Raw genomic sequence first — 22,625 nt, 5'->3', positions numbered from 1 at the left:
GAGACCAGACGCAGCTACTGTGAGAAGATGGTGCCCAAAGTCTCAGTCAGGGAGTGAGAGAGGGTGTGTGGCAGCTCCAGGGCGGGAACACCAGCAGTAGATGGCGCCCGGAGCTGGGGGAGGGGCTACAGGTTAAGCGCCTTATCCCCTATGCTGGTCCTCACCACCTGGTACTATGGAGCCTTATTAAAAATGGATAATGTATTATCCGACCTGTGCTCCCCTGCCCTGGTGGATATAGTGGAGTCCCTGCACGGCCACAGTGTCCACGCCAGCGTTGCGGTCCATCTCCTTAGAAAATGACCGGAACGTGATTTAATGATGGGTCCCGCCTGGGGGACCCTCTTACCTCCTCCCTGAGCAGCAGCCACGCGATCCAGGAGAGCGTTTGCGGTGGTGTGCCTAGGAACCGGAGCGCCTCTTCCGCAAGTACCCGGGAACAGAGCCAGCGGGAGTATGCAACGCCGCTGGGGAGGTGATGGAGCCGCAGCACAGTATGTCACACTGACATATGAAGTGCTGCAGCCCTTGAAGTCTTCTAAATAGCTTTTTCAGGGCTGCTTGCGCAGACACCCCCCCTCCCCCCCCTGTTAAGTGACCTGCTTATGCAGACACCAACTCTAAAACTGAGCTCACAGTGCCTGGAGGTGGGGTTATATAAAGGAGGACCTGCAATGCATCCTGGGACAGTCTAAAGCTTTAGCCTGTTGGTGCCTCTGGATCAAGATCCATCTCTACACCCCAATGTATTCCCTGTGGAATACAGTGTACCCCGCTGCAGAAATATAATTTTAACTGCCGTAATGTATGCAGCATGTAATTGCCTTATTTCAATTTAAAAAAAAATAATAATTTGAGGGGGTATTCAATTGTTCTGTCGATGGGCCCAAGTGCTGTGTGGGCCCATTATTTTTGCTCGCACACTCATGGGGTGGCGAGAAGAAACTCGCCATAAGTCAGGCTTTTGGACGCCCAAACGCAGCACGCTCCAGTACTTCGTTCGGGTTTAGGGGTCTATTCAATTATCGTCCGAATTCCCGACTTGTCGGAAAACGTCACTTTCCGACTTTTTAGGTCGAATCTGGATTCGACCTATTCAAGTCCAGTGCTGTTTTTCTGACAAGTTGGGAATTCCGACCTTTTCGGAAAACAAGTGGATCGGAGGATTAGCCGTGAATCCACGTATTTTGTCAGATTTGCGGGCATTTCAGACAGGTTTTTGGCCCGAATGCCCGCAAATTTAATACTGAAGTGGCGGATCCTCTCTGTTGGAGAGGATCCGACATTAATTGAATAGACCCCTTAACCGCTTTAGGTGTCCAAACCCTGTGCATTTGGGTGCAACAAGTAATGGGTGCCAGCAGCACTTTCACCCATTGCCAAAACAATTGAATATCGCCCAAAAACAATTGAATTCCGCCTTAAGTAGCATAAATATTTCTAAATTTCAATGCAAAATTTTGTACCAATTATAACACAATATAAAAATAACAAATGTGCAAGTGATTTTCAACCAATAATGTTTGCATTAAATAACTAGTGCAATAGAATGTACTAATTAGGATTTATCTTGTTGGTATAACTGGCCTCATAAGACATATATAAAATGGTAACACTCTCAACTGTAGGCATACCACCAGTTTAGGCCACAGGGGACAAGCCCAAAGTTTACACACAATGCAGGCAGACAATTTTTGACCTTAAACACTCATGGGCCTTTAGCCTATAAATCTGTCACCATCTCACGCACCAGTGATGTCACTGGTTCCTTCTGTGCTGATAGGCCGCAGGCTTGGCGTACTCACTTCCTAATGTCCAAATAACTTCAAAGCAATATTAACTTACTTTGTAGATAATCACACTTAGGGCGGTATCCTATTAGCTGCGGTAAATTACCGCAGCTAAACGATTAACAATTTAAAACAAATTAAATAAAAATAAAAACAAGGCAATAGAATTACAACAGAAAATCCGCCACTGAACATTTTTGCTGAGACAGCAACAATGAGACAATTACACGTGACGTAGAGATCCTGGTCATCAAGTAGCTATTAATATTCAGGTTTGCAAACAATAAATGTGCCCCCGTCGTCTGCAGTAACTGCGGGCAGCGATTGTTGTGGGATGAATCAGTATTCATCTTCACGAATGTGCCAGGACACGGCATTCTCCTAAATATTATTTCCACAACACAGCCGCCTTCCCCATGTATAGGGACGAGTTTTATCATACTCCGTGAGTATTAAACTTGTTGCGTATGAGAAATGGCGCTTCAGCCAATCAGCTCCTAACTGTCAGGTGTTTGAAAAAATAAGAATTTACTTACCGATAATTCTATTTCTCATAGTCCGTAGTGGATGCTGGGGACTCCGTAAGGACCATGGGGAATAGCGGCTCCGCAGGAGACTGGGCACAAAAGTAAAAAGCTTTAGGACTACCTGGTGTGCACTGGCTCCTCCCCCTATGACCCTCCTCCAAGCCTCAGTTAGGATACTGTGCCCGGACGAGCGTACACAATAAGGAAGGATTTTGAATCCCGGGTAAGACTCTTACCAGCCACACCAATCACACCGTATAACCTGTGATCTGAACCCAGTTAACAGCATGATAACAGAAGGAGCCTCTGAAAAGATGGCTCACAACAACAATAACCCGATTTTTGTAACAATAACTATGTACAAGTAATGCAGACAATCCGCACTTGGGATGGGCGCCCAGCATCCACTACGGACTATGAGAAATAGAATTATCGGTAAGTAAATTCTTATTTTCTCTAACGTCCTAGTGGATGCTGGGGACTCCGAAAGGACCATGGGGATTATACCAAAGCTCCCAAACGGGCGGGAGAGTGCGGATGACTCTGCAGCACCGAATGAGAGAACTCCAGGTCCTCCTCAGCCAGGGTATCAAATTTGTAGAATTTAGCAAACGTGTTTGCCCCTGACCAAGTAGCTGCTCGGCAAAGTTGTAAAGCCGAGACCCCTCGGGCAGCCGCCCAAGATGAGCCCACCTTCCTTGTGGAATGGGCTTTTGCAGATTTTGGCTGTGGCAGGCCTGCCACAGAATGTGCAAGCTGAATTGTACTACAAATCCAACGAGCAATAGTCTGCTTAGAAGCAGGAGCACCCAGCTTGTTGGGTGCATACAGGATAAACAGCGAGTCAGATTTTCTGACTCCAGCCGTCCTGGAAACATATATTTTCAGGGCCCTGACTACGTCCAGTAACTTGGAATCCTCCAAGTCCCTAGTAGCCGCAGGCACCACAATAGGCTGGTTTAAGTGAAATGCTGAAACCACCTTAGGGAGAAATTGGGGACGAGTCCTCAATTCTGCCCTGTCCGTATGAAAAATTAGGTAAGGGCTTTTATAGGATAAAGCCGCCAATTCTGAAACACGCCTGGCTGAAGCCAGGGTTAACAGCATTACCACTTTCCATGTGAGATATTTTAAGTCCACAGTGGTGAGTGGTTCAAACCAATGTGATTTTAGGAACCCCAAAACTACATTGAGATCCCAAGGTGCCACTGGAGGCACAAAAGGAGGCTGTATATGCAGTACTCCCTTGACAAACGTCTGAACTTCAGGAACAGAAGCTAGTTCTTTTTGGAAGAATATTGACAGGGCCGAAATTTGAACCTTAATGGACCCTAATTTTAGGCCCATAGACAGTCCTGTTTGCAGGAAATGCAGGAATCGACCCAGTTGAAATTCCTCTGTAGGGGCCTTCCTGGCCTCGCACCACGCAACATATTTTCGCCAAATACGGTGATAATGTTGTACGGTCACATCCTTCCTGGCTTTGATCAGGGTAGGGATGACTTCATCCGGAATGCCTTTTTCCTTCAGGATCCGGCGTTCAACCGCCATGCCGTCAAACGCAGCCGCGGTAAGTCTTGGAACAGACATGGTCCCTGCTGGAGCAGGTCCCTTCTTAGAGGTAGAGGCCACGGGTCTTCCGTGAGCATCTCTTGAATTTCCGGGTACCAAGTCCTTCTTGGCCAATCCGGAGCCACGAGTATAGTCTTTAGCCCTCTCCTTCTTATGATTCTCAGTACTTTAGGTATGAGAGGAAGAGGAGGGAACACATACACTGACTGGTACACCCACGGTGTTACCAGAGCGTCCACAGCTATTGCCTGAGGGTCCCTTGACCTGGCGCAATATCTGTCCAGTTTTTTGTTGAGGCGGGACGCCATCATGTCCACCTTTGGTTTTTCCCAACGGTTCACAATCATGTGGAAGACTTCTGGGTGAAGTCCCCACTCCCCCGGGTGAAGATCGTGTCTGCTGAGGAAGTCTGCTTCCCAGTTGTCCACTCCCGGAATGAACACTGCTGACAGTGCTATCACATGATTTTCCGCCCAGCGAAGAATCCTTGCCACTTCCGTCATTGCCCTCCTGCTTCTCGTGCCGCCCTGTCTGTTTACGTGGGCGACTGCCGTGATGTTGTCCGACTGGATCAACACCGGCTGACCCTGAAGCAGAGGTCTTGCCTGACTTAGGGCATTGTAAATGGCCCTGAGTTCTAGGATATTTATGTGAAGTGACGTTTCCATGCTTGACCACAAGCCCTGGAAATTTCTTCCCTGTGTGACTGCTCCCCAGCCCCTCAGGCTGGCATCCGTGGTCACCAGGACCCGATCCTGAATGCCGAATCTGCGGCCCTCTAGGAGTTGAGCACTCTGTAACCACCACAGGAGAGACACCCTTGTCCTTGGAGACAGGGTTATCCGCTGATGCATTTGAAGATGCGATCCGGACCATTTGTCCAGCAGATCCCACTGAAAAGTTCTTGCGTGGAATCTGCCGAATGGAATCGCTTCGTAAGAAGCCACCATCCTTCCCAGGACCCTTGTGCATTGATGTACTGACACTTGGCCTGGTCTTAGGAGGTTCCTGACTAGGTCGGATAACTCCCTGGCTTTCTCTTCCGGGAGAAACACCTTTGTACTGTGTCCAGAATCATTCTTAGGAACAGCAGACGTGTCGTCGGAATCAGCTGCGATTTTGGAATATTTAGAATCCATCCGTGCTGTCGTAGTACTACTTGAGATAGTGCTACTCCGACCTCTAACTGTTCTCTGGACCTTGCCCTTATCAGGAGATCGTCCAAGTAAGGGATAATTAAGACGCCTTTTCTTCAAAGAAGAATCATCATTTCGGCCATTACCTTGGTAAAGACCCGGGGTGCCGTGGACAATCCAAACGGCAGCGTCTGAAACTGAGTGACAGTTCTGTACCACAAACCTGAGGTACCCTTGGTGAGAAGGGCAAATTGGGACATGGAGGTAAGCATCCTTGATGTCCAGAGACACCATATAGTCCCCTTCTTCCAGGTTCGCTATCACTGCTCTGAGTGACTCCACCTTGAACTTGAACCTTTTTATGTAAGTGTTCAAGGATTTCAGATTTAAAATGGGTCTCACCGAGCCGTCCGGCTTCGGTACCACAAACAGCGTGGAATAATACCCCTTTCCATGTTGTAGGAGGGGTACCTTGATTATCACTTGCTGGGAATACAGCTTGTGAATGGCTTCCAATACCGCCTCCCTGTCGGGGGGAGACGTTGGTAAAGCAGACTTCAGGAACCGGCGAGGGGGAGACGTCTCGAATTCCAATTTGTACCCCTGAGATACTACCTGCAGGATCCAGGGGTCCACTTGCAAGTGAGCCCACTGCGCGCTGAAATTCTTGAGACGGGCCCCCACCGTGCCCGAGTCCGCTTGTAAGGCCCCAGCGTCATGCTGAGGACTTGGCAGAAGCGGGGGAGGGCTTCTGTTCGTGGGAAGAGGCTGTCTGCTGCAGTCTTTTTCCCCTTCCTCTGCCCCGGGGCAGATATGAGTGGCCTTTTGCCCGCTTGCCCTTATGGGGACGAAAGGACTGAGCCTGAAAAGACGGTATCTTTTTCTGCTGTGAGGTGACTTGGGGTAAAAAGGTGGATTTCCCAGCCGTTGCCGTGGCCACCAGGTCCGATAGACCGACCCCAAATAACTCCTCCCCTTTATACGGCAATACTTCCATATGCCGTTTGGAATCCGCATCACCAGACCACTGTCGCGTCCATAACGCTCTTCTGGCAGAAATGGACATCGCACTTACTCTTGATGCCAGAGTGCAAATATCCCTCTGTGCATCACGCATATATAGAAATGCACCCTTTTATTATTATTATTACATTTTATTTATAGGGCGCCACAAGTGTTTCGCAGCGCCGTACAAAGGACAGTACAGGGAGACAAAACTTAGCATAACAGTAAATAAATAACAAAAATGGAGTGCAGGTAACAAAGAGCAACACAATTCTCAAAACATAATACAGCTTAGATGCAAGTAGCGAAGGAGTAATCATTGTACTACTTGGGGCTGGCGGCCATAAATAGAGATGAGCCTTAACCAGCAGGACAGAAAGCAGGTAAAGATGGTCGCTGAGTGAAATGTGTCAAGAAGAGGGTTTAGACAAGAGGAAAGAGGGCCCTGCTCTGAAGAGCTAACAATCTAGTGGGGAGGGGCAACAGACAGATGACATGAGGTGCAAGCAGGTAGAAGCCTGATGGTGGTATGCGAGCAAAGCAGAGATGTCCAAGGCATGGGGCAGGGGGATGGAGGAGCAGCCTAAGGACTAGGTTATGCATTGGAGGGGTACGCTTTGATGAATAGGTGGGTTTTCAATGCCCGTTTGAAGCTTTGCAAGGTCGGGGAGAGTCTAATGGAGCGGGGGAGCGCATTCCACTGAAGGGGTGCAGCACGGGCAAAATCCTGAACTCGTGCATGGGAAGCAGTGACCAAGGCAGAGGAGAGGCGACGGTCATCAGCCGACCGTAGTGGGCGGGAGGGAGTATGAAGGGAGAGGAGGTTGGAGATGTAGGGAGCAGTGGAATTAGAGATGGCCTTGTATGTGAGGGTGAGGAGTTTGAAGAGGATTCTGTAGGGGAATGGGAGCCAGTGTAGATTTTGTTGAAGGGGAGTGACAGAAGTGGAGCGGCGGGAGAGGAAGATGAGCCTAGCTGCAGAGTTGAGGACAGATTGGAGGGGAGCGATGTGGGAGCAAGTGAGGCCAGTGAGGAGCACATTGCAGTAGTCAAGTCGTGAGATGACCAGTGAGTGGATGATAAGTTTAGTTGCACTCTGGGAGAGAAATGGCCTGATGCGAGCAATGTTGCGTAGCTGGAACCGACAAGATTGCGCCAGAGCTTGGATGTAGGGTGCAAAGGAGAGGGAGGAGTCAAGAGTGACGCCCAGGCAGCGGAGTTGGGGAACGGGGGAGATGATAGTGTTGTCAACAGTGATAGAGATGTTTGTAGGGGGTGTTGCTCTGGCTGGGGGAAAGATAATAAGTTCAGTTTTATCCATGTTGAGCTTCAGAGAGCGCTCAGACATCCAGGAGGAGATGGCAGAGAGGCAGCTGGAGACCTGAGAGAGGACAGAGGGGGACAGATCAGGAGAGGAGAGGTAGAGTTGTGTGTCATCAGCATAGAGGTGGTATTGAAGGCCAAAGGAGTTAATGAGCGCACCCAGGGAAGAGGTGTAGAGGGAGAACAGAAGGGGGCCTAGGACAGAACCCTGAGGGACACCAACAGGAAGGATGGAAGGGTGTGAGGTGGTTCCGGAGGCAGACACAGAGAAGGAGCGGTTAGTGAGGTATGAGGTAAACCAGTCAAGGACGGTGCTAGAGAGGCCAACATTTTGGAGTGTGCGGAGGAGGAGAGGGTGATCCACGGTGTCAAAGGCAGCAGAGAGGTCCAGAAGGATGAGCAAAGAGAAGTGGCCCTTGGATTTGGCCGAAAGCAGGTCACTGGTGACTTTCACCAGGGCAGTCTCGGTGGAGTGGAGTGGGCGAAAGCCAGATTGTAGTGGATCAAGGATAGAGTGGTCAGAGAGGTAGCTTGTGAGACGGCTGTAGACCAGTCGTTCAAGTAGTTTGGAGGCGAAAGGGAGAAGAGAGATGGGGCGGTAGCTAGTGAGTGATGAAGGGTCGAGGTTGGCTTTTTTGAGAATAGGGGACACCAGAGCATGTTTGAATGGTGAGGGAAAGATGCCAGTAGAGAGCGATAGGTTAAAGAGGTGAGCAAGGTGGGAGCATGCAGAGGGGGGGAGGGACTATAGTCAATAATATATTGTCCCTGTCCAGGGTATCAATATTTTCAGTCAGGGAATCCGACCAAGCCACCCCAGCACTGCACATCCAGGCTGAGGCGATTGCTGGTCGCAGTATAATACCAGTATGTGTGTATATACTTTTTAGGATATTTTCCAGCTTCCTATCAGCTGGTTCCTTGAGGGCGGCCGTATCAGGAGACGGTAACGCCACTTGTTTTGATAAGCGTGTGAGCGCCTTATCCACTCTAGGGGGTGTTTCCCAACGCGCCCTAACCTCTGGCGGGAAAGGGTATAATGCCAATAATTTTTTAGAAATTAGCAGTTTTTTATCGGGGGAAACCCACGCTTCATCACACACCTCATTTAATTCATCTGATTCAGGAAAAACTACGGGTAGTTTTTTCACACCCCACATAATACCCTTTTTTGTGGTACTTGTAGTATCAGAAATGTTCAAAACCTCCTTCATTGCCGTGGTCATGTAACGTGTGGCCCTACTGGAAAATACGTTTGTTTCCTCACCGTCGACACTGGAGTCAGTGTCCGTGTCAGTGTCTGTATCGACCTGAGGTAACGGGCGTTTTATAGCCCCTGACGGTGTTTGAGACGCCTGTACAGGTATTAACTGATTTGCCGGCTGTCTCATGTCGTCAACAGTCTTTTGTAAAGTGCCGACACTATCACGTAATTCTTTCCATAAGACCATCCAGTCAGGTGTCGACTCCCTAGGGGGTGACATCACTAACACAGGCAATTGCTCCGCCTCCACACCATTTTCCTCCTCATACATGTCGACACAGCGTACCGACACACAGCACACACACAGGGAATGCTCTGATAGAGGACAGGACCCCACTAGCCCTTTGGGGAGACAGAGGGAGAGTTTGCCAGCACACACCAGAGCGCTATATATATACAGGGATAACCTTATATAAGTGTTTTTCCCTAATATAGCTGCTGTATATATTAATATGCCAAATTAGTGCCCCCCCTCTCTTGTTTTACCCTGTTTCTGTAGTGCAGGACTGCAGGGGAGAGTCAGGGAGCCTTCCTCCAACGGAGCTGTGAGGAAAAAATGGCGCCAGTGTGCTGAGGAGATAGGCTCCGCCCCTTTTTCGGCGGCCTTTCTCCCGCTTTTTAATGGAAAAATTGGCAGGGGTTAAATGCATCCATATAGCCCAGGAGCTATATGTGATGTATTTTTTGTCAAAAAAAGGTTTTTTATTGCGTCTCAGGGCGCCCCCCCCAGCGCCCTGCACCCTCAGTGACCGGAGTGTGAAGTGTGCTGAGAGCAATGGCACACAGCTGCGGTGCTGTGCGCTACCTTATTGAAGACAGACGTCTTCTGCCGCCGATTTTCCGGACCTCTTCACTCTTCTGGCTCTGTAAGGGGGCCGGCGGCGCGGCTCCGGGACCCATCCATGGCTGGGCCTGTGATCGTCCCTCTGGAGCTAATGTCCAGTAGCCTAAGAAGCCCAATCCACTCTGCACGCAGGTGAGTTCGCTTCTTCTCCCCTTAGTCCCTCGGTGCAGTGAGCCTGTTGCCAGCAGGTCTCACTGAAAATAAAAAACCTACTTTAAACTTTTACACTAAGCAGCTCAGGAGAGCCCCTTAGCCTGCACCCGTCTCGTTCGGGCACAAAAATCTAACTGAGGCTTGGAGGAGGGTCATAGGGGGAGGAGCCAGTGCACACCAGGTAGTCCTAAAGCTTTTTACTTTTGTGCCCAGTCTCCTGCGGAGCCGCTATTCCCCATGGTCCTTTCGGAGTCCCCAGCATCCACTAGGACGTTAGAGAAATGACATTATGATAATACTTGTCAGGAGCAAGTCTAAATGCGGACAGATCTCGCAGGGTATCTGCAAACTGCACATGTGCCATAGAAAGCAATGGCATTCTGCGTGTGCGCACTGTGCCTGGCAGACGGATGGTGATTTGGTGGGGCGGACTGATTTATCTGGACCAAACTTTCCAAAAAAGGGAGTTTCGGGAAACATGTTCAAACTAGAATCTAAATTGCAGAGTAAAAATAAAGCTGTGGGCTACATGCAATAAGAGGCCAGTATTTGCCCTGCATAGAAACAATATAACCCACGCAAATCTAAATCTCTCTGCACGTTACATCTGCCCCACCTGCAGTGCACGTTTTTGCCCAGTTGCTTGCTAATTTGTTTTACTTACAAACATGAATCAGGCAAAATGAAATAAGTCTGACTCAACAACTACAATACAGGCCAGTTTCAATCACCAGCTCTGGAATTGTTACATAGTCCCCGGCCCAGAATGCCTACTCTCTAAGCATGGTTTGCTTTGCAGAGCCCGTCAGGAATGCAGTGCCCCCCAGCATGGCACACACTATGGCAGGGGCACTAGCACTGGTCACTCTACTGTGCTCCCCTCTTCAGTGTCTTGGTGTTTGTCCCACTTTCAGTCACTGTACCCATCCCATTCGAGGTCACTGTGGTGCTCACCCTAGTTGGGTAATTTTATGGTGCCCGCCCCACTTTTGTTCAGTCTATGTGCCCACCCAAACTTGGGTCTTTCCACTGTACCTGCCACAGCTTGGCTCACACCACAATGCCCACCCTAGCTTGGCTCACGCTACAGAGCCCATCAGAACTTGGGTAGGTGTATGAGGCCCACCCTGCACAGTGCACTCTATGACCACCAGGCTGGGGACATAGAGAGGGTCATGGAAGAGGCAGTGACAGGACCCCAGCACTGAACACTATATGACACATTTGCCCCTCATGTTGGGCCCCCCTGAGGTTGTGAGTTACTGTATGCCCAGCACAACCCCCCCAGTAGCAGAGCACCTTGCCTTGTAGAGCACAGCACACACCTCAGCAGCAGAGCCCAGTACTCCCCAAGCAGCAAAGCCCAGCACTCCCCAGACAGCAGAGCCCTCTGCCCAGCAGTGCCCAGTACTCCCCCAGCATCAGAGCCCCGCCAGCACACAGCACCTGAGCGCTTGGACCGGGCTCTCAGCTCCAGCACCTTCCAGCTGACGTCCGCCAGACCCTGCGCCATAGCTCAGCTGAGCTGCTGTCACCAGCCTGACCCTTTCCTCCCGGCCTCCGTAGCCGGCGCCGAGTGACGTCACACACCCGGAAGTGCCGCCGTATGATCCCGGGATGAGGGAGATGTCGGTGCGGCTACTGGCGGCGCTCCTGCTCGCCGTGTCCCCGCTCGGTGCCGCCCTGCGCAATGTCACCGGGGATGTGCTGGGCGCCGAGGCCCTGGGGCGGGTGGCTGCCTTCGGGGACTTCAATGCAGATAAACAGACCGATCTCTTTGTCGTCCGAGGGGGTGAGTGTCAGGGGAGAGGGGGTGACAGGGCCAGGCCTGGGGAGAGAGGGGGTGACAGTGCCAGGCCTGGGGAGAGAGGGGGTGACAGTGCCAGGCCTGGGGAGAGAGGGAGTGACAGGGCCAGGCCTGGGGAGAGAGGGGGTGACAGTGCCAGGCCTGGGGAGAGAGGGAGTGACAGGGCCAGGCCTGGGGAGAGAGGGGGTGACAGGGCCAGGCTTGGGTAGAGAGGGGATGACTGGGCCAGGCCGGGGGAGAGGAGGTGACAGGGTCAGGCCTGGGGGGAGAGGAGGTGACATGGTCAGGCCTGGGGGGAGAGAGGGTGACAGGGTCAGGCCTGGGGAGAGAGAGGGTGACAGGGCCATGCCTGGGGAGAGAAGGGGTGACAGGGCCAGGCCTGGGGAGAGAGAGGGTGACAGGGCCAGGCCTGGGGAGAGAAGGGGTGACAGGCCAGGCCTCGGGAGAGAGGGGGTGACAGGGCCAGGCCTGGGGAGAGAGGGGGTGACAGGGCCAGGCCTGGGGAGAGAAGGGGTAACAGAGCCAGGACTGGGGAGAGAGGGAGTGACAGGGCCAGGCCTGGGGAGAGAGGGAGTGACAGGGCCAGGCCTGGGGAGAGAGGGAGTGACAGGGCCAGGCCTGGGGAGAGAGGGGGTGACAGGGCCAGGCCTGGGGAGAGAGGGAGTGACAGGGCCAGGCCTGGGGAGAGAAGGGGTAACAAAGCCAGGACTGTGGAGAAAAGGGGTGACAGGGCCAGGCCTGGGGAGAGAGGGGGTGACAGGGCCAGGCCTGGGGAGAGAGGGGGTGACAGGACCGGGCCTGGGGAGAGAGGGAGTGACAGGACCGGGCCTGGGGAGAGAGGGAGTGACAGGGCCAGGCCTGGGGAGAGAGGGAGGGCCAGGCCTGGGGAGAGAGGGGATGACAGGGCCAGGCCTGGGGAGAGAAGGGGTAACAGAGCCAGGACTGGGGAGAGAGGGAGTGACAGGGCCAGGCCTGGGGAGAGAAGGGGTAACAGAGCCAGGACTGGGGAGAGAGGGAGTGACAGGGCCAGGCCTGGGGAGAGAGAGGGTGACAGGGTCAAGCCTGGGGGGAGAGGAGATGACAGGGCCAGGCTTGGGTAGAGAGGGGATGACAGGGCCAGGCCGGGGGAGAGGAGGTGACAGGGTCAAGCCTGGGGGGGAGAGGAGGTGACAGGGTCATGCCTGGGGAGAGAGAGGGTGACAGGGCCAGGCCTGGGGAGAGAGAGGGTGACAGGGCCAGGCCTGGGGAGAGAGAGGGTGACAGGGCCAGGCCTGGGGAGAGAGGGGATGACAGGGCTAGGCTTGGGTAGAGAGGGGATGACAGAGCCAGGCTGGGGGAGAGGAGGTGACAGGGTCAGGCCTGGGGGGAGAGGAGGTGACAGGGTCAGGCCTGGGGGGAGAGGAGGTGACAGGGTCAGGCCTGGGGAGAGAGAGGGTGACAGGGCCAGGCCTGGGGAGAGAGAGGGTGACAGGGCCAGGCCTGGGGAGAGAGAGGGTGACAGGGCCAGGCCTGGGGAGAGAAGGGGTGACAGGGCCAGGCCTGGGGAGAGAGAGGGTGACAGGGCCAGGCCTGGGGAGAGAGAGGGTGACAGGGCCAGGCCTGGGGAGAGAGGGGATGACAGGGCCAGGCCTGGGGAGAGAGGGGATGACAGGGCCAGGCTTGGGTAGAGAGGGGATGACAGGGTCAGGCCTGGGGGGAGAGGAGGTGACAGGGTCAGGCCTGGGGGGAGAGGAGGTGACAGGGTCAGGCTTGTGGAGAGAGCGGGTGGCAGGGCCACGTCTGAGGGGAGACGTGGTGACAGGGCCAGGCCTTGGGAGAAGAGGGGCCATGAGTTCAGGCCAGGTCCAGCCCGGGAGAGAGGGGGTGGCAGGGCCAGGCCTTGGGCTAGATGGGCTGACATGGTGAAGCCTGGGGTTGGAGAAGTAGACAGGGTCTGGTCCTAAGAAGATGAGGTGAGTGTTTTTGGGGGGTGACAGGGCCAGTCCCTGAGGGGTAGACGGGGCATGGGGAGTGACAGGACTAGTCCCGGGGGTAAGGAGCCCGCCCAGGGAGAAAGGGTGCCAGGACCTGGCCTTGGGGTGAGCAGGGGTGTTTAAAGTGTCAGTTGTATGGACACAGAACCCCTTTCTTGTGTAAACCGTAATTTCTGAAGCCGCCATGTATATACTCCTCTTTCTCTTCCTGTCCTTACTGCCAGGGATATACTAAAAGGGTCAAACTCTGGCAACATCACTATTCTGTTTTATTATTACTGACAGACTGTTCTTATTGCATATCCTTACATCTTATATCGCTTGTCTGGTTCTGTGTGTTTGGTGTTATTCTCAGTGTCTGTTCTTATTCTGTATGTATGTACAGCTACAGAGTATCACTTCTCTGGCTCTTTATATTGGGCATTATTCTCAGTCTCTGTTCTCATTGCATATATTTACTTTATTAACAGTTTGTTATGTAGCGCAGCAAATTCTGATGCGCTTTACAATTCTACACCTTGTAGCAATTCTCTGGTTCTGTGTGTTGGGTTTTATAATCAGTATATGTTTTCTTATTGCATATGTATATACATCTACACAGTGCCACTTCTCTGTTTCTGTGTTTCTCTAACGTCCTAGTGGATGCTGGGGACTCCGTCAGGACCATGGGGAATAGCGGCTCCGCAGGAGACAGGGCACAAAAGCAAGCTTTTAGGATCACATGGTGTGTACTGGCTCCTCCCCCTATGACCCTCCTCCAAGCCTCAGTTAGGTTTTTGTGCCCGGCCGAGAAGGGTGCAATCTAGGTGGCTCTCTTAAAGAGTTACTTAGAAAAAGTTTTTAGGTTCTTTAGTTTCAGTGAGTCCTGCTGGCAACAGGCTCACTGCATCGAGGGACTTAGGGGAGAGATTTTCAACTCACCTGCGTGCAGGATGGATTGGATTCTTAGGCTACTGGACATAGCTCCAGAGGGAGTCGGAACACAGGGCTCACCCTGGGGTTCGTCCCGGAGCCGCGCCGCCGACCCCCCTTGCAGACGCTGAAGATGAAGAGGTCCGGAACCAGGCGGCAGAAGACTCTCAGTCTTCATCAGGTAGCGCACAGCACTGCAGCTGTGCGCCATTGTTGTCAGCACACTTCACACAGCGGTCACGGAGGGGGGGGGGGGCGCCCTGGGCAGCAATGTATAATACCTGTATGGCGAAAAATACATCACATATAGCCCTTGAGGCTATATGGATGTATTTAACCCCTGCCAGATATCTAAAACTCCGGAGAAGAAGCCCACCGAAAAGGGGGCGGGGCCTATTCTCCTCAGCACACAGCGCCATTTTCCCTCACAGAAAGGCTGGTGGGAAGGCTCCCATGCTCTCCCCTGCACTGCACTACAGAAACAGGGTTAAAACAGAGAGGGGGGGGCACTGATTTGGCGATATGTATATATATTAAAATGCTATAAGGGAGGAACACTTATATAAAGGTTGTCCCTGGATAATTATAGCGTTTTGGTGTGTGCTGGCAAACTCTCCCTCTGTCTCCCCAAAGGGCTAGTGGGTCCTGTCCTCTATCAGAGCATTCCCTATGTGTGTGCTGTATGTCGGTACGTGTGTGTCGACATGTATGAGGAAAATATTGGTGAGGAGGCGGAGCAAATTGCCTGTAATGGTGATGTCACTCTCTAGGGAGTCGACACCGGAATGGATGGCTTATTTATGGAAATTACGTGACAATGTCAACACGCTGCAAGCCGGTTGACGACATGAGAGGGCCGGCGAACAAATTAGTATCTGTCCAGGCGTCTCAAACACCGTCAGGGGCTGTAAAATGCCCATTTACCTCAGTCGGTCGACACAGACACAGACACGGACACTGATTTCAGTGTCGACGGTGAAGAAACAAACGTATTTTCTTTTAGGGCCACACGTAAGGGCAATGAAGGAGGTGTTACATATTTCTGATACTCCAAGTACCACAAAAAAGGGTATTATGTGTGAGGTGAAAAAACTACCTGTAGTTTTTCCTGAATCAGATAAATTAAATGAAGTGTGTGATGATGCGTGGGTTTCCCCCGATAGAAAATTATTGGCGGTATACCCTTTCCCGCCAGAAGTTAAGGCGCGGTGGGAAACACCCCTCAGGGTGGATAAGGCGCTCACACGCTTATCAGAACAAGTGGCGGTACCATCTACGGATAGGGCCGTACTTAAGGAGCCAGCTGATAGGAGGCTGAAAAATATCCTAAAAAGTATACACACACATGCTGGTGTTATACTGCGACCAGCGATCGCCTCAGCCTGGATGTGCAGAGCTGAGGTGGCTTGGTCGGATTCCCTGACTAAAAATATTGATACCTTTGACAGGGACAGTATTTTATTGACTATAGAGCATTTAAAGGATGCATTTCTATATATGCGAGATGCGCAGAGGGATATTTGCACTCTGGCATCAAGAGTAAATGCGATGTCCATATCTGCAAGAAGATGTTTATGGACACGACAGTGGTCAGGTGATGCAGATTCCAAACGGCACAAAGATGTATTGCCGTATAAAGGGGAGGAGTTATTTGGGGTCGGTCCATGGGACCTGGTGGCCAGGGCAACTGCTGGAAAATCCACCGTTTTTTACCCTAAGTCACATCTCTGCAGAAAAAGACACCGTCTTTTCAGCCTCAGTCCTTTCGTCCCTATAAGAGTCATATCTGCCCAGGGATAGAGGAAAGGGAAGAAGACTGCAGCAGGCAGCCCATTCCCAGGAACAGAAGCCCTCCACCGCTTCTACCAAGTTCTCAGCATGACGCTGGGACCGTACAGGACCCCTGGATCCTACAAGTAGTATCCAAGGGGTACAGATTGGAATGTCGAGAGGTTTCCCCCCTCGCAGGTTCCTGTAGTCTGCTGTACCAATGTCTCCCTCCGACAGGGAGGCAGTATTGAAAACAATTCACAAGCTGTATTCCCAGCAGGTGATAATAAATTTACCCCTCCGACAACAAGGAAAGGGGTATTACTCCACACTATATGGTGGTACTGAAGGCTAGGTGAGACCTATTCTAAATCTGAAAAATTTGAACACTTACAAGGGTTCAAATCCAGATGGAGTCACTCAGAGCAGTGATAGCAAAGAACAAGGGGACTATATGGTGTCCCGGGACATCAGGGATGCTTACCTCCATGTCCCAAAATTTGCCTTTTCTCACCAAGGGTACCTCAGGTTCGTGGTACAGAACTGTCACTATCAGTTTCAAGACGATGCCGTTGGATTGTCCAAGGCACCCCGGGTCCTTACCAAGGTAATGACCGAAAGGAGGATTCGTCTTCAAAGAAAATGGACGACCTCCTGATAAGAACAAGGTCCAGAGAACAGTTGGAGGTCGGAGTAGCACTATCTCAAGTAGTTCTACGACAGCACGGGTGGATTCTAAATATTCCAAAACCGCAGTTGTTCCGACGACACGTCTGCTGGTCCTAGGGATGATTCTGGACACAGTCCAGGAAAAGGTGTTTCTCCCAGAGGAGAAAGCCAGGGAGTTATCCGAGCTAATCGGGATCCTCCTAAAACCAGGAAAAGTGTCAGTGCATCATTGCACAAGAGTCCTGGTAAAAATGGTGGCTTATTACGAAGCGCTTCCATTCGGCAGATTTCACGCAAGAACTCTTCAGTGGGATCTGCTGGACAAATGGTCCGGATCGCATCTTCAGATGCATCAGCGGATAACCCTATATCCAAGGACAAGGGTGTCTCTCCTGTGGTGATTACAGAGTGCTCATCTTCTAGAGGGCCGCAGATTCGGCATTCAGGATTGGATGCTCGTGACCACGGAGGCCAGCCTGAGAGGCTGGGGAGCAGTCACACAAGGAGTGTGATCAAGTCTGGAGAATTCTCTCCACATAAATATACTGGAGCTAAGAGCGAATTTATAATGCTCTAAGCTTAGCAAGACCTCTGCTTCAAGGTCAGCCGGTATTGATCCAGTGGGATAACATCACGGCAGTCGCCCACGTAAACAGAAAGGGCGGCACAAGAAGCAGGAGGGCAGTGGCAAAACTGCAAGGATTTTTCGCTAGGCGGAAAATCATGTGATAGCACTGTCAGCAGTGTTCATTCCGGGAGTGGACGACTGGGAAGCAGACTTCCTCAGCAGGCACGACCTCCACCCGGGAGAGTGGGAACTTCATCGGGAAGTTTTCCGCATGATTGTGAACCGTTGGGAAAGACCAAAGGTGGACATGATGGCGTCCCGCCCGAACAAAAAAAATGGGACAGGTATTGCGCCAGGTCACGAGACCTTCAGGCGATAGCTGTGGACGTCCTGGTAACACCGTGGGTGTAACAGTCGGTGTATGTGTTCCCTCCTCTGCTTCTCATAACCAAGGTATTGAGAATTATAAGACATAGAGGAGTAAGAACTATACTCGTGGCTCCGGATTGGCCAAGAGGGACTTGGTAACCGGAACTTCAAGAGATGCTCACAGAGGACTAATGGCCTCGGGAGCTAAGAAGGGATTTGCTTTCAGCAAGTACCATGTCTGTTCCAAGAGGAACCGTGGCATCGGCCTTTAAGAAAGGACCTGCTCCAGCAGGGACCTTGTCTGTTCCAAGACTTACCGCGACTGCGTTTGACGGCATGGCGGTTTGAACGCCGGATCCTAAGGGAAAAGGCATTCCGGAAGAGGTCATACCTACCCTGGTCAAAGCCAGGAAGGAGGTGACCGCACAACGTTATCACCACATGTGGTAAAAATATGTTGCGTGGGTGAGGCCAGGAGGGCCCCACGAAAAAATTTCAACTAGGTCGATTTCTGCACTTCCTGCAAACAGGAGTGTCTATGAGCCTCAAATTGGGGTCCATTAAGGTTCAAGTTTCGGCCCTATAGATTTTCTTCCAGAAAGAATTGGCTTCAGTTCCTGAAGTCCAGACGTTTGTCAAGGTAGTATTGCATATACAGCCCTTGTGTGCCTCCAGTGGCACCGTGGGATCTCAACGTAGTGTTGGGATTCCTCAAATCATATTGGTTTGAACCACTCAAATCTGTGGATTTGAAATATCTCACATGGAAAGTGACCATGCTGTTGGCCCTGGCCTCGGCCAGGCGATTGTCAAAATTGGCGGCTTTGTCTTACAAAAGCCCATTTTTGATTTTCCATTCGGACAGGGCAGAACTGCGGACTCGTCCCCAGTTTCTTCCTAAGGTGGTGTCAGCGTTTCACCTGAAACAACCTATTGTGGTGCCTGCGGCTACTAGGGACTTGGAGGACTCCAAGTTGCTAGACGTTGTCAGGGCCCTGAAAATATATATATATATATAATTCCGGGACGGCTGGAGTCAGAAAGTCTGACTTGCTGTTTATATTGTAGGCACCCAAAAAGCTGGGTGCTCCTGCTTCTAAGCAGACTATTGCTCGTTGGATTTGTAGTACAATTCAGCTTGCACATTCTGTGGCAGGCCTGCCACAGCCAAAATCTGTAAATGCCCATTCCACAAGGAAGGTGGGCTCATCTTGGGCGGCTGCCCGAGGGGTCTCGGCTTTACAACTTGGCCGAGCAGCTACTTGGTCAGGGGCAAACATGTTTGCTAAATTCTACAAATTTGATACCCTGGCTGAGGAGGACCTGGAGTTCTCTCATTCGGTGCTGCAGAGTCATCCGCACTCTCCCGCCCGTTTGGGAGCTTTGGTATAATCCCCATGGTCCTGACGGAGTCCCCAGCATCCACTAGGACGTTAGAGAAAATAAGATTTTACTTACCGATAAATCTATTTCTCATAGTCCGTAGTGGATGCTGGGCGCCCATCCCAAGTGCGGAGTGTCTGCATTACTTGTACATAGTTATTGTTACAAAAAAAATCGGGTTATTATTGTTGTGAGCCATCTTTTTTAGAGGCTACTTCATTGTTATCATACTGTTAACTGGGTTCAAATCACAAGTTGTACGGTGTGATTGGTGTGGCTGGTATGAGTCTTACCCGGGATTCAAGATCCTTCCTTATTGTGTACGCTCGTCCGGGCACAGTACCTAACTGAGGCTTGGAGGAGGGTCATAGGGGGAGGAGCCAGTACACACCATGTGATCCTAAAAGCTTGCTTTTGTGCCCTGTCTCCTGCGGAGCCGCTATTCCCCATGGTCCTGACGGAGTCCCCAGCATCCACTACGGACTATGAGAAATAGATTTATCGGTAAGTAAAATCTTATTTTTTTGCTGTTCTAAGTATCCTCATTCTGTATGTACAGTCACCTACGCAGTGTCACTTCTCTGGTTCTGTTTATTGGGTGTTAATTCTCAGTATCTGTTCTTATTTCCTAAATATGTACATTTACACAGTGTCACTTCTCTGGTTCTGTGTGTTTGGTGTCGTTCTCCAGATCAGGCTGTGATCCCACACATGCAGCAATGGAAATCATTTAACCTATTGTTCACTTGGCTATGCTAGAAACATGGCAGCAAGTGAAGAGGTGGCAGACCAAACCCACTGAGCCTGCCCAGATGGGTAACATACTGCTGTACCTAGCTTATATATTATTCTGTACTGGGCACAATTAGGTGCAGTGCACACAGTAATTGCTTATATAATATGTCCATTATTGAGAGGCTTTGCTTAGAACGAAGTGACGTGAAGTGTCTGTCATACATTGCACTGTGGAGCTGCACGGGTTCTCCTGCCCTGTTAGTGGTGACCGGCACAGTGCATCCAGGGAATACTGGGCCTTTGCTACAAAGAGGAGGGTGCACTCCGAGCAAGGGTGAGCAAAATAACATACGTGACAGGAGCCAGTCAGGAAAGGGGATGTAGTGGGCATCCAGACAGATGGGATCCGGCAGTCAGGAACACCGACGCCAGAATGGGCCTCTATTGTCCATATACATGACTCCCAAATGTCAGGCTCCCAGAATCATTTTTAGCCACGTTGGCTTCCTGGCTCCTGGGATTTGTCCAACCCTAACTAAGCTGGGTACACACCTTAAGATTTATCTGTCCAATCTGCCTAGTAGGAACAGAAGTCTGACAGTGTATGGGAGCAAATAACAATCGACCATTTGCTACCAAAAGACCCATACACACTGGGCGATTTTGAGCTGCAAGCAGCTCACTTTTGGTGTGTTATGCTGCTTTCAGCTCAAAACCGCCCAGTGTGTATGCACAAGCGACGAGCGCTGATGCGCGCTCCCGCTTCATCGCTGACGGCCGCTGTTCATCTACTGGTATTACCAGTAGATGAACGGCGGGGTGAGCGGCTTTCCATAGCGTCCTGCTATGGAAAGCCGCTGACATCGCTGGGCAGGGGGGAAAAGCGCTCAGTGTGTATGCACCTAAACACTGGAAAACAGACAATGGTTGTTCAGACAAATTGGTTACATTTTTTTTGATTTAACAATTTTATCTGAACAATTGTTTTTGTCTATTTTCCAGCATTTAAGCTGGTCATACACTATACATTTATCTGGCAGCTCTGGCTGGTTGGAATGAGAATCTGGTAATGGATGGACCGGAACATGGACAAAACCTGTAGCTCAGACAGATTGGTTAAATCACGGATTTAACTCATTTGTATGAACGACCGTTTTTGTCCGTTTTCCAGTGTTTGGGAGCAAATGGTCGATTGTCACTTGTTCTCTTCCATTACCAGATTCTCATTCCAACCAGTCAGATCTGCCAGATAATTGTATAGTGTATGCCCAGCTTTAGGAGCAAATGGTTGATTGGCATTTCCTCCCAGACATTAGCAGGTTGTTGTTCCCAGCAGACAAATTGAACAGACAAATCTTTAGGTGTGTACAAAGTTTAATGGGAGCGTTAGATGAGAATTATATATACAGAGCGCATCTATTCCGAGTGTTCCTTCAGGAAATGTCCGGACTCTCTATTCTTCACTGTCCACCTTTCATTCTGCAAGTATCCTGCTTCCTCCCCGGCGTGCATATGGTGTGTTTACTTATAGGGCGTGTAGCTCAGTCACCAGGTAGTATTTGTTATAGAATCTCTAAACAAGGTACTCGTATTATGCCATATGGTGTAGGACTTTCTCCGGGTGTGGTTCATCAAATCGGCAGTGTCTAGGTCGACAGTCACTAGGTCGACATGGATGGAAGGTCGACAGGGTTTCTAGGTCGACATGTGCTAGGTCGACAGGTCTAAAGGTCGACATGAGGATTTTTTTTTCTTTTGTGTCGTTTTCTTCGTAGAGTGACTGGGATCCCAAATTAGTGCACCGCGTCCCCTCGCATGGCTCGCTTCGCTCGCCATGCTTCGGGCATGGTGCCTTCGCTCCGCTTCGCTCGGCACACTTTACCGTTCCAATCGTAGTCCACGTGGATCGTTAAGTATGAAAAAAAAGAAAAAAAATTGGAAAAATGCATGTCGACCTTTAGACCTGTCGACCTTCCATCCATGTCGACCTAGTGACTGTCGACCTATAGTGGTCGACCTAAACATTGTCGACCTAGACACTGTCGATCTTCAGACCGGATCCCCTTTCTTCTGTGTATGCCTGTCTCTCTGTCTCTTTTCTAATTCTCGCCCTCTTTTTTTTGCTCTTGCTCCACTTCTTGCCCTTCTGTGCTTTCTCACAGACTCTCGCTTAATGGGGTCTAGTCATAAGTCAGTGAAAAGAGTGGAGAAGTTGCCTATGGCAACCAATCATTGTTGAGGTAACATTTATAAAGCGCATTCTATAAAATCATACGTAGCAGCTGAATGGTTGCCATGGGCAACTTCTCCACTGGCTCACTTCTCCACTCTTTCACTGCTTCATGAATAGACCCCTATTTCTTGAAAGAGGAAGCCAGCATATGAGAGAGAGAATCATTTAAATGGGTGCATTCGTTTTTTTATGGTCTCGCTGACTTTCAGTGTGATCACTAGCGTTCATATTGCTCAGTACAGTTTATACGCAGATAACGCGTTTCACTTAGAAGTTTAATTTAGAAGTTCCCGGTGTCCTGGTTCTAATAACATGGATTAGAGCACACAGACATATATACTATGTTACAGCAGTAATAGAAGAGTACTGTGTGTTAGATGTGTCTTCCGTGTGGGCATTGTGTGTTGGTGAGAGGCACCTCCCCTCGCTGCTGGTACCTGTCTAATAATACCGGGATCCGGACTGAAAGTCGACAGTAACTAGGTCGACCATGTCTAGGTCGACCACTATTGGTCGACAGTAACTAGGTCGACATGGTGTCTAGGTCGACATGTTCTAGGTCGACAGGTCAAAAGGTCGACATGAGTTTTTC

General features: G+C 50.8%; 2 protein-coding genes across 6 annotated transcripts in view; one reads left to right on the top strand and one right to left on the bottom strand.

Annotated features, from left to right (window-relative positions):
• The window catches only part of PHKB (phosphorylase kinase regulatory subunit beta), a 413,553-nt gene extending 402,403 nt beyond the window's left edge, over window positions 1-11,150 (bottom strand). For 2 of the 5 annotated variants that reach the window (XM_063945574.1, XM_063945575.1), the window contains exon 1: window positions 11,061-11,150. In XM_063945574.1, the coding sequence (XP_063801644.1) occupies window positions 11,061-11,127 (67 nt within the window). In that variant the 5' untranslated portion in view covers window positions 11,128-11,150. The remainder of the gene's footprint in view (window positions 1-11,060) is intronic. The other 3 variants (XM_063945572.1, XM_063945573.1, XM_063945576.1) reach the window with 2 other exon arrangements.
• An 81-nt stretch (window positions 11,151-11,231) lies between these two features.
• The window catches only part of ITFG1 (integrin alpha FG-GAP repeat containing 1), a 402,294-nt gene continuing 390,900 nt past the window's right edge, over window positions 11,232-22,625 (top strand). The window contains exon 1 of the mRNA XM_063945577.1: window positions 11,232-11,406. Within this exon, the coding sequence (XP_063801647.1) occupies window positions 11,232-11,406 (175 nt within the window). The remainder of the gene's footprint in view (window positions 11,407-22,625) is intronic.

Source organism: Pseudophryne corroboree, chromosome 11 (assembly GCF_028390025.1).
Source record: "Pseudophryne corroboree isolate aPseCor3 chromosome 11, aPseCor3.hap2, whole genome shotgun sequence".
Classification (NCBI taxonomy): Eukaryota; Metazoa; Chordata; class Amphibia; order Anura; family Myobatrachidae; genus Pseudophryne; species Pseudophryne corroboree.
This window is presented reverse-complemented; position numbering and strand designations above follow the sequence as displayed.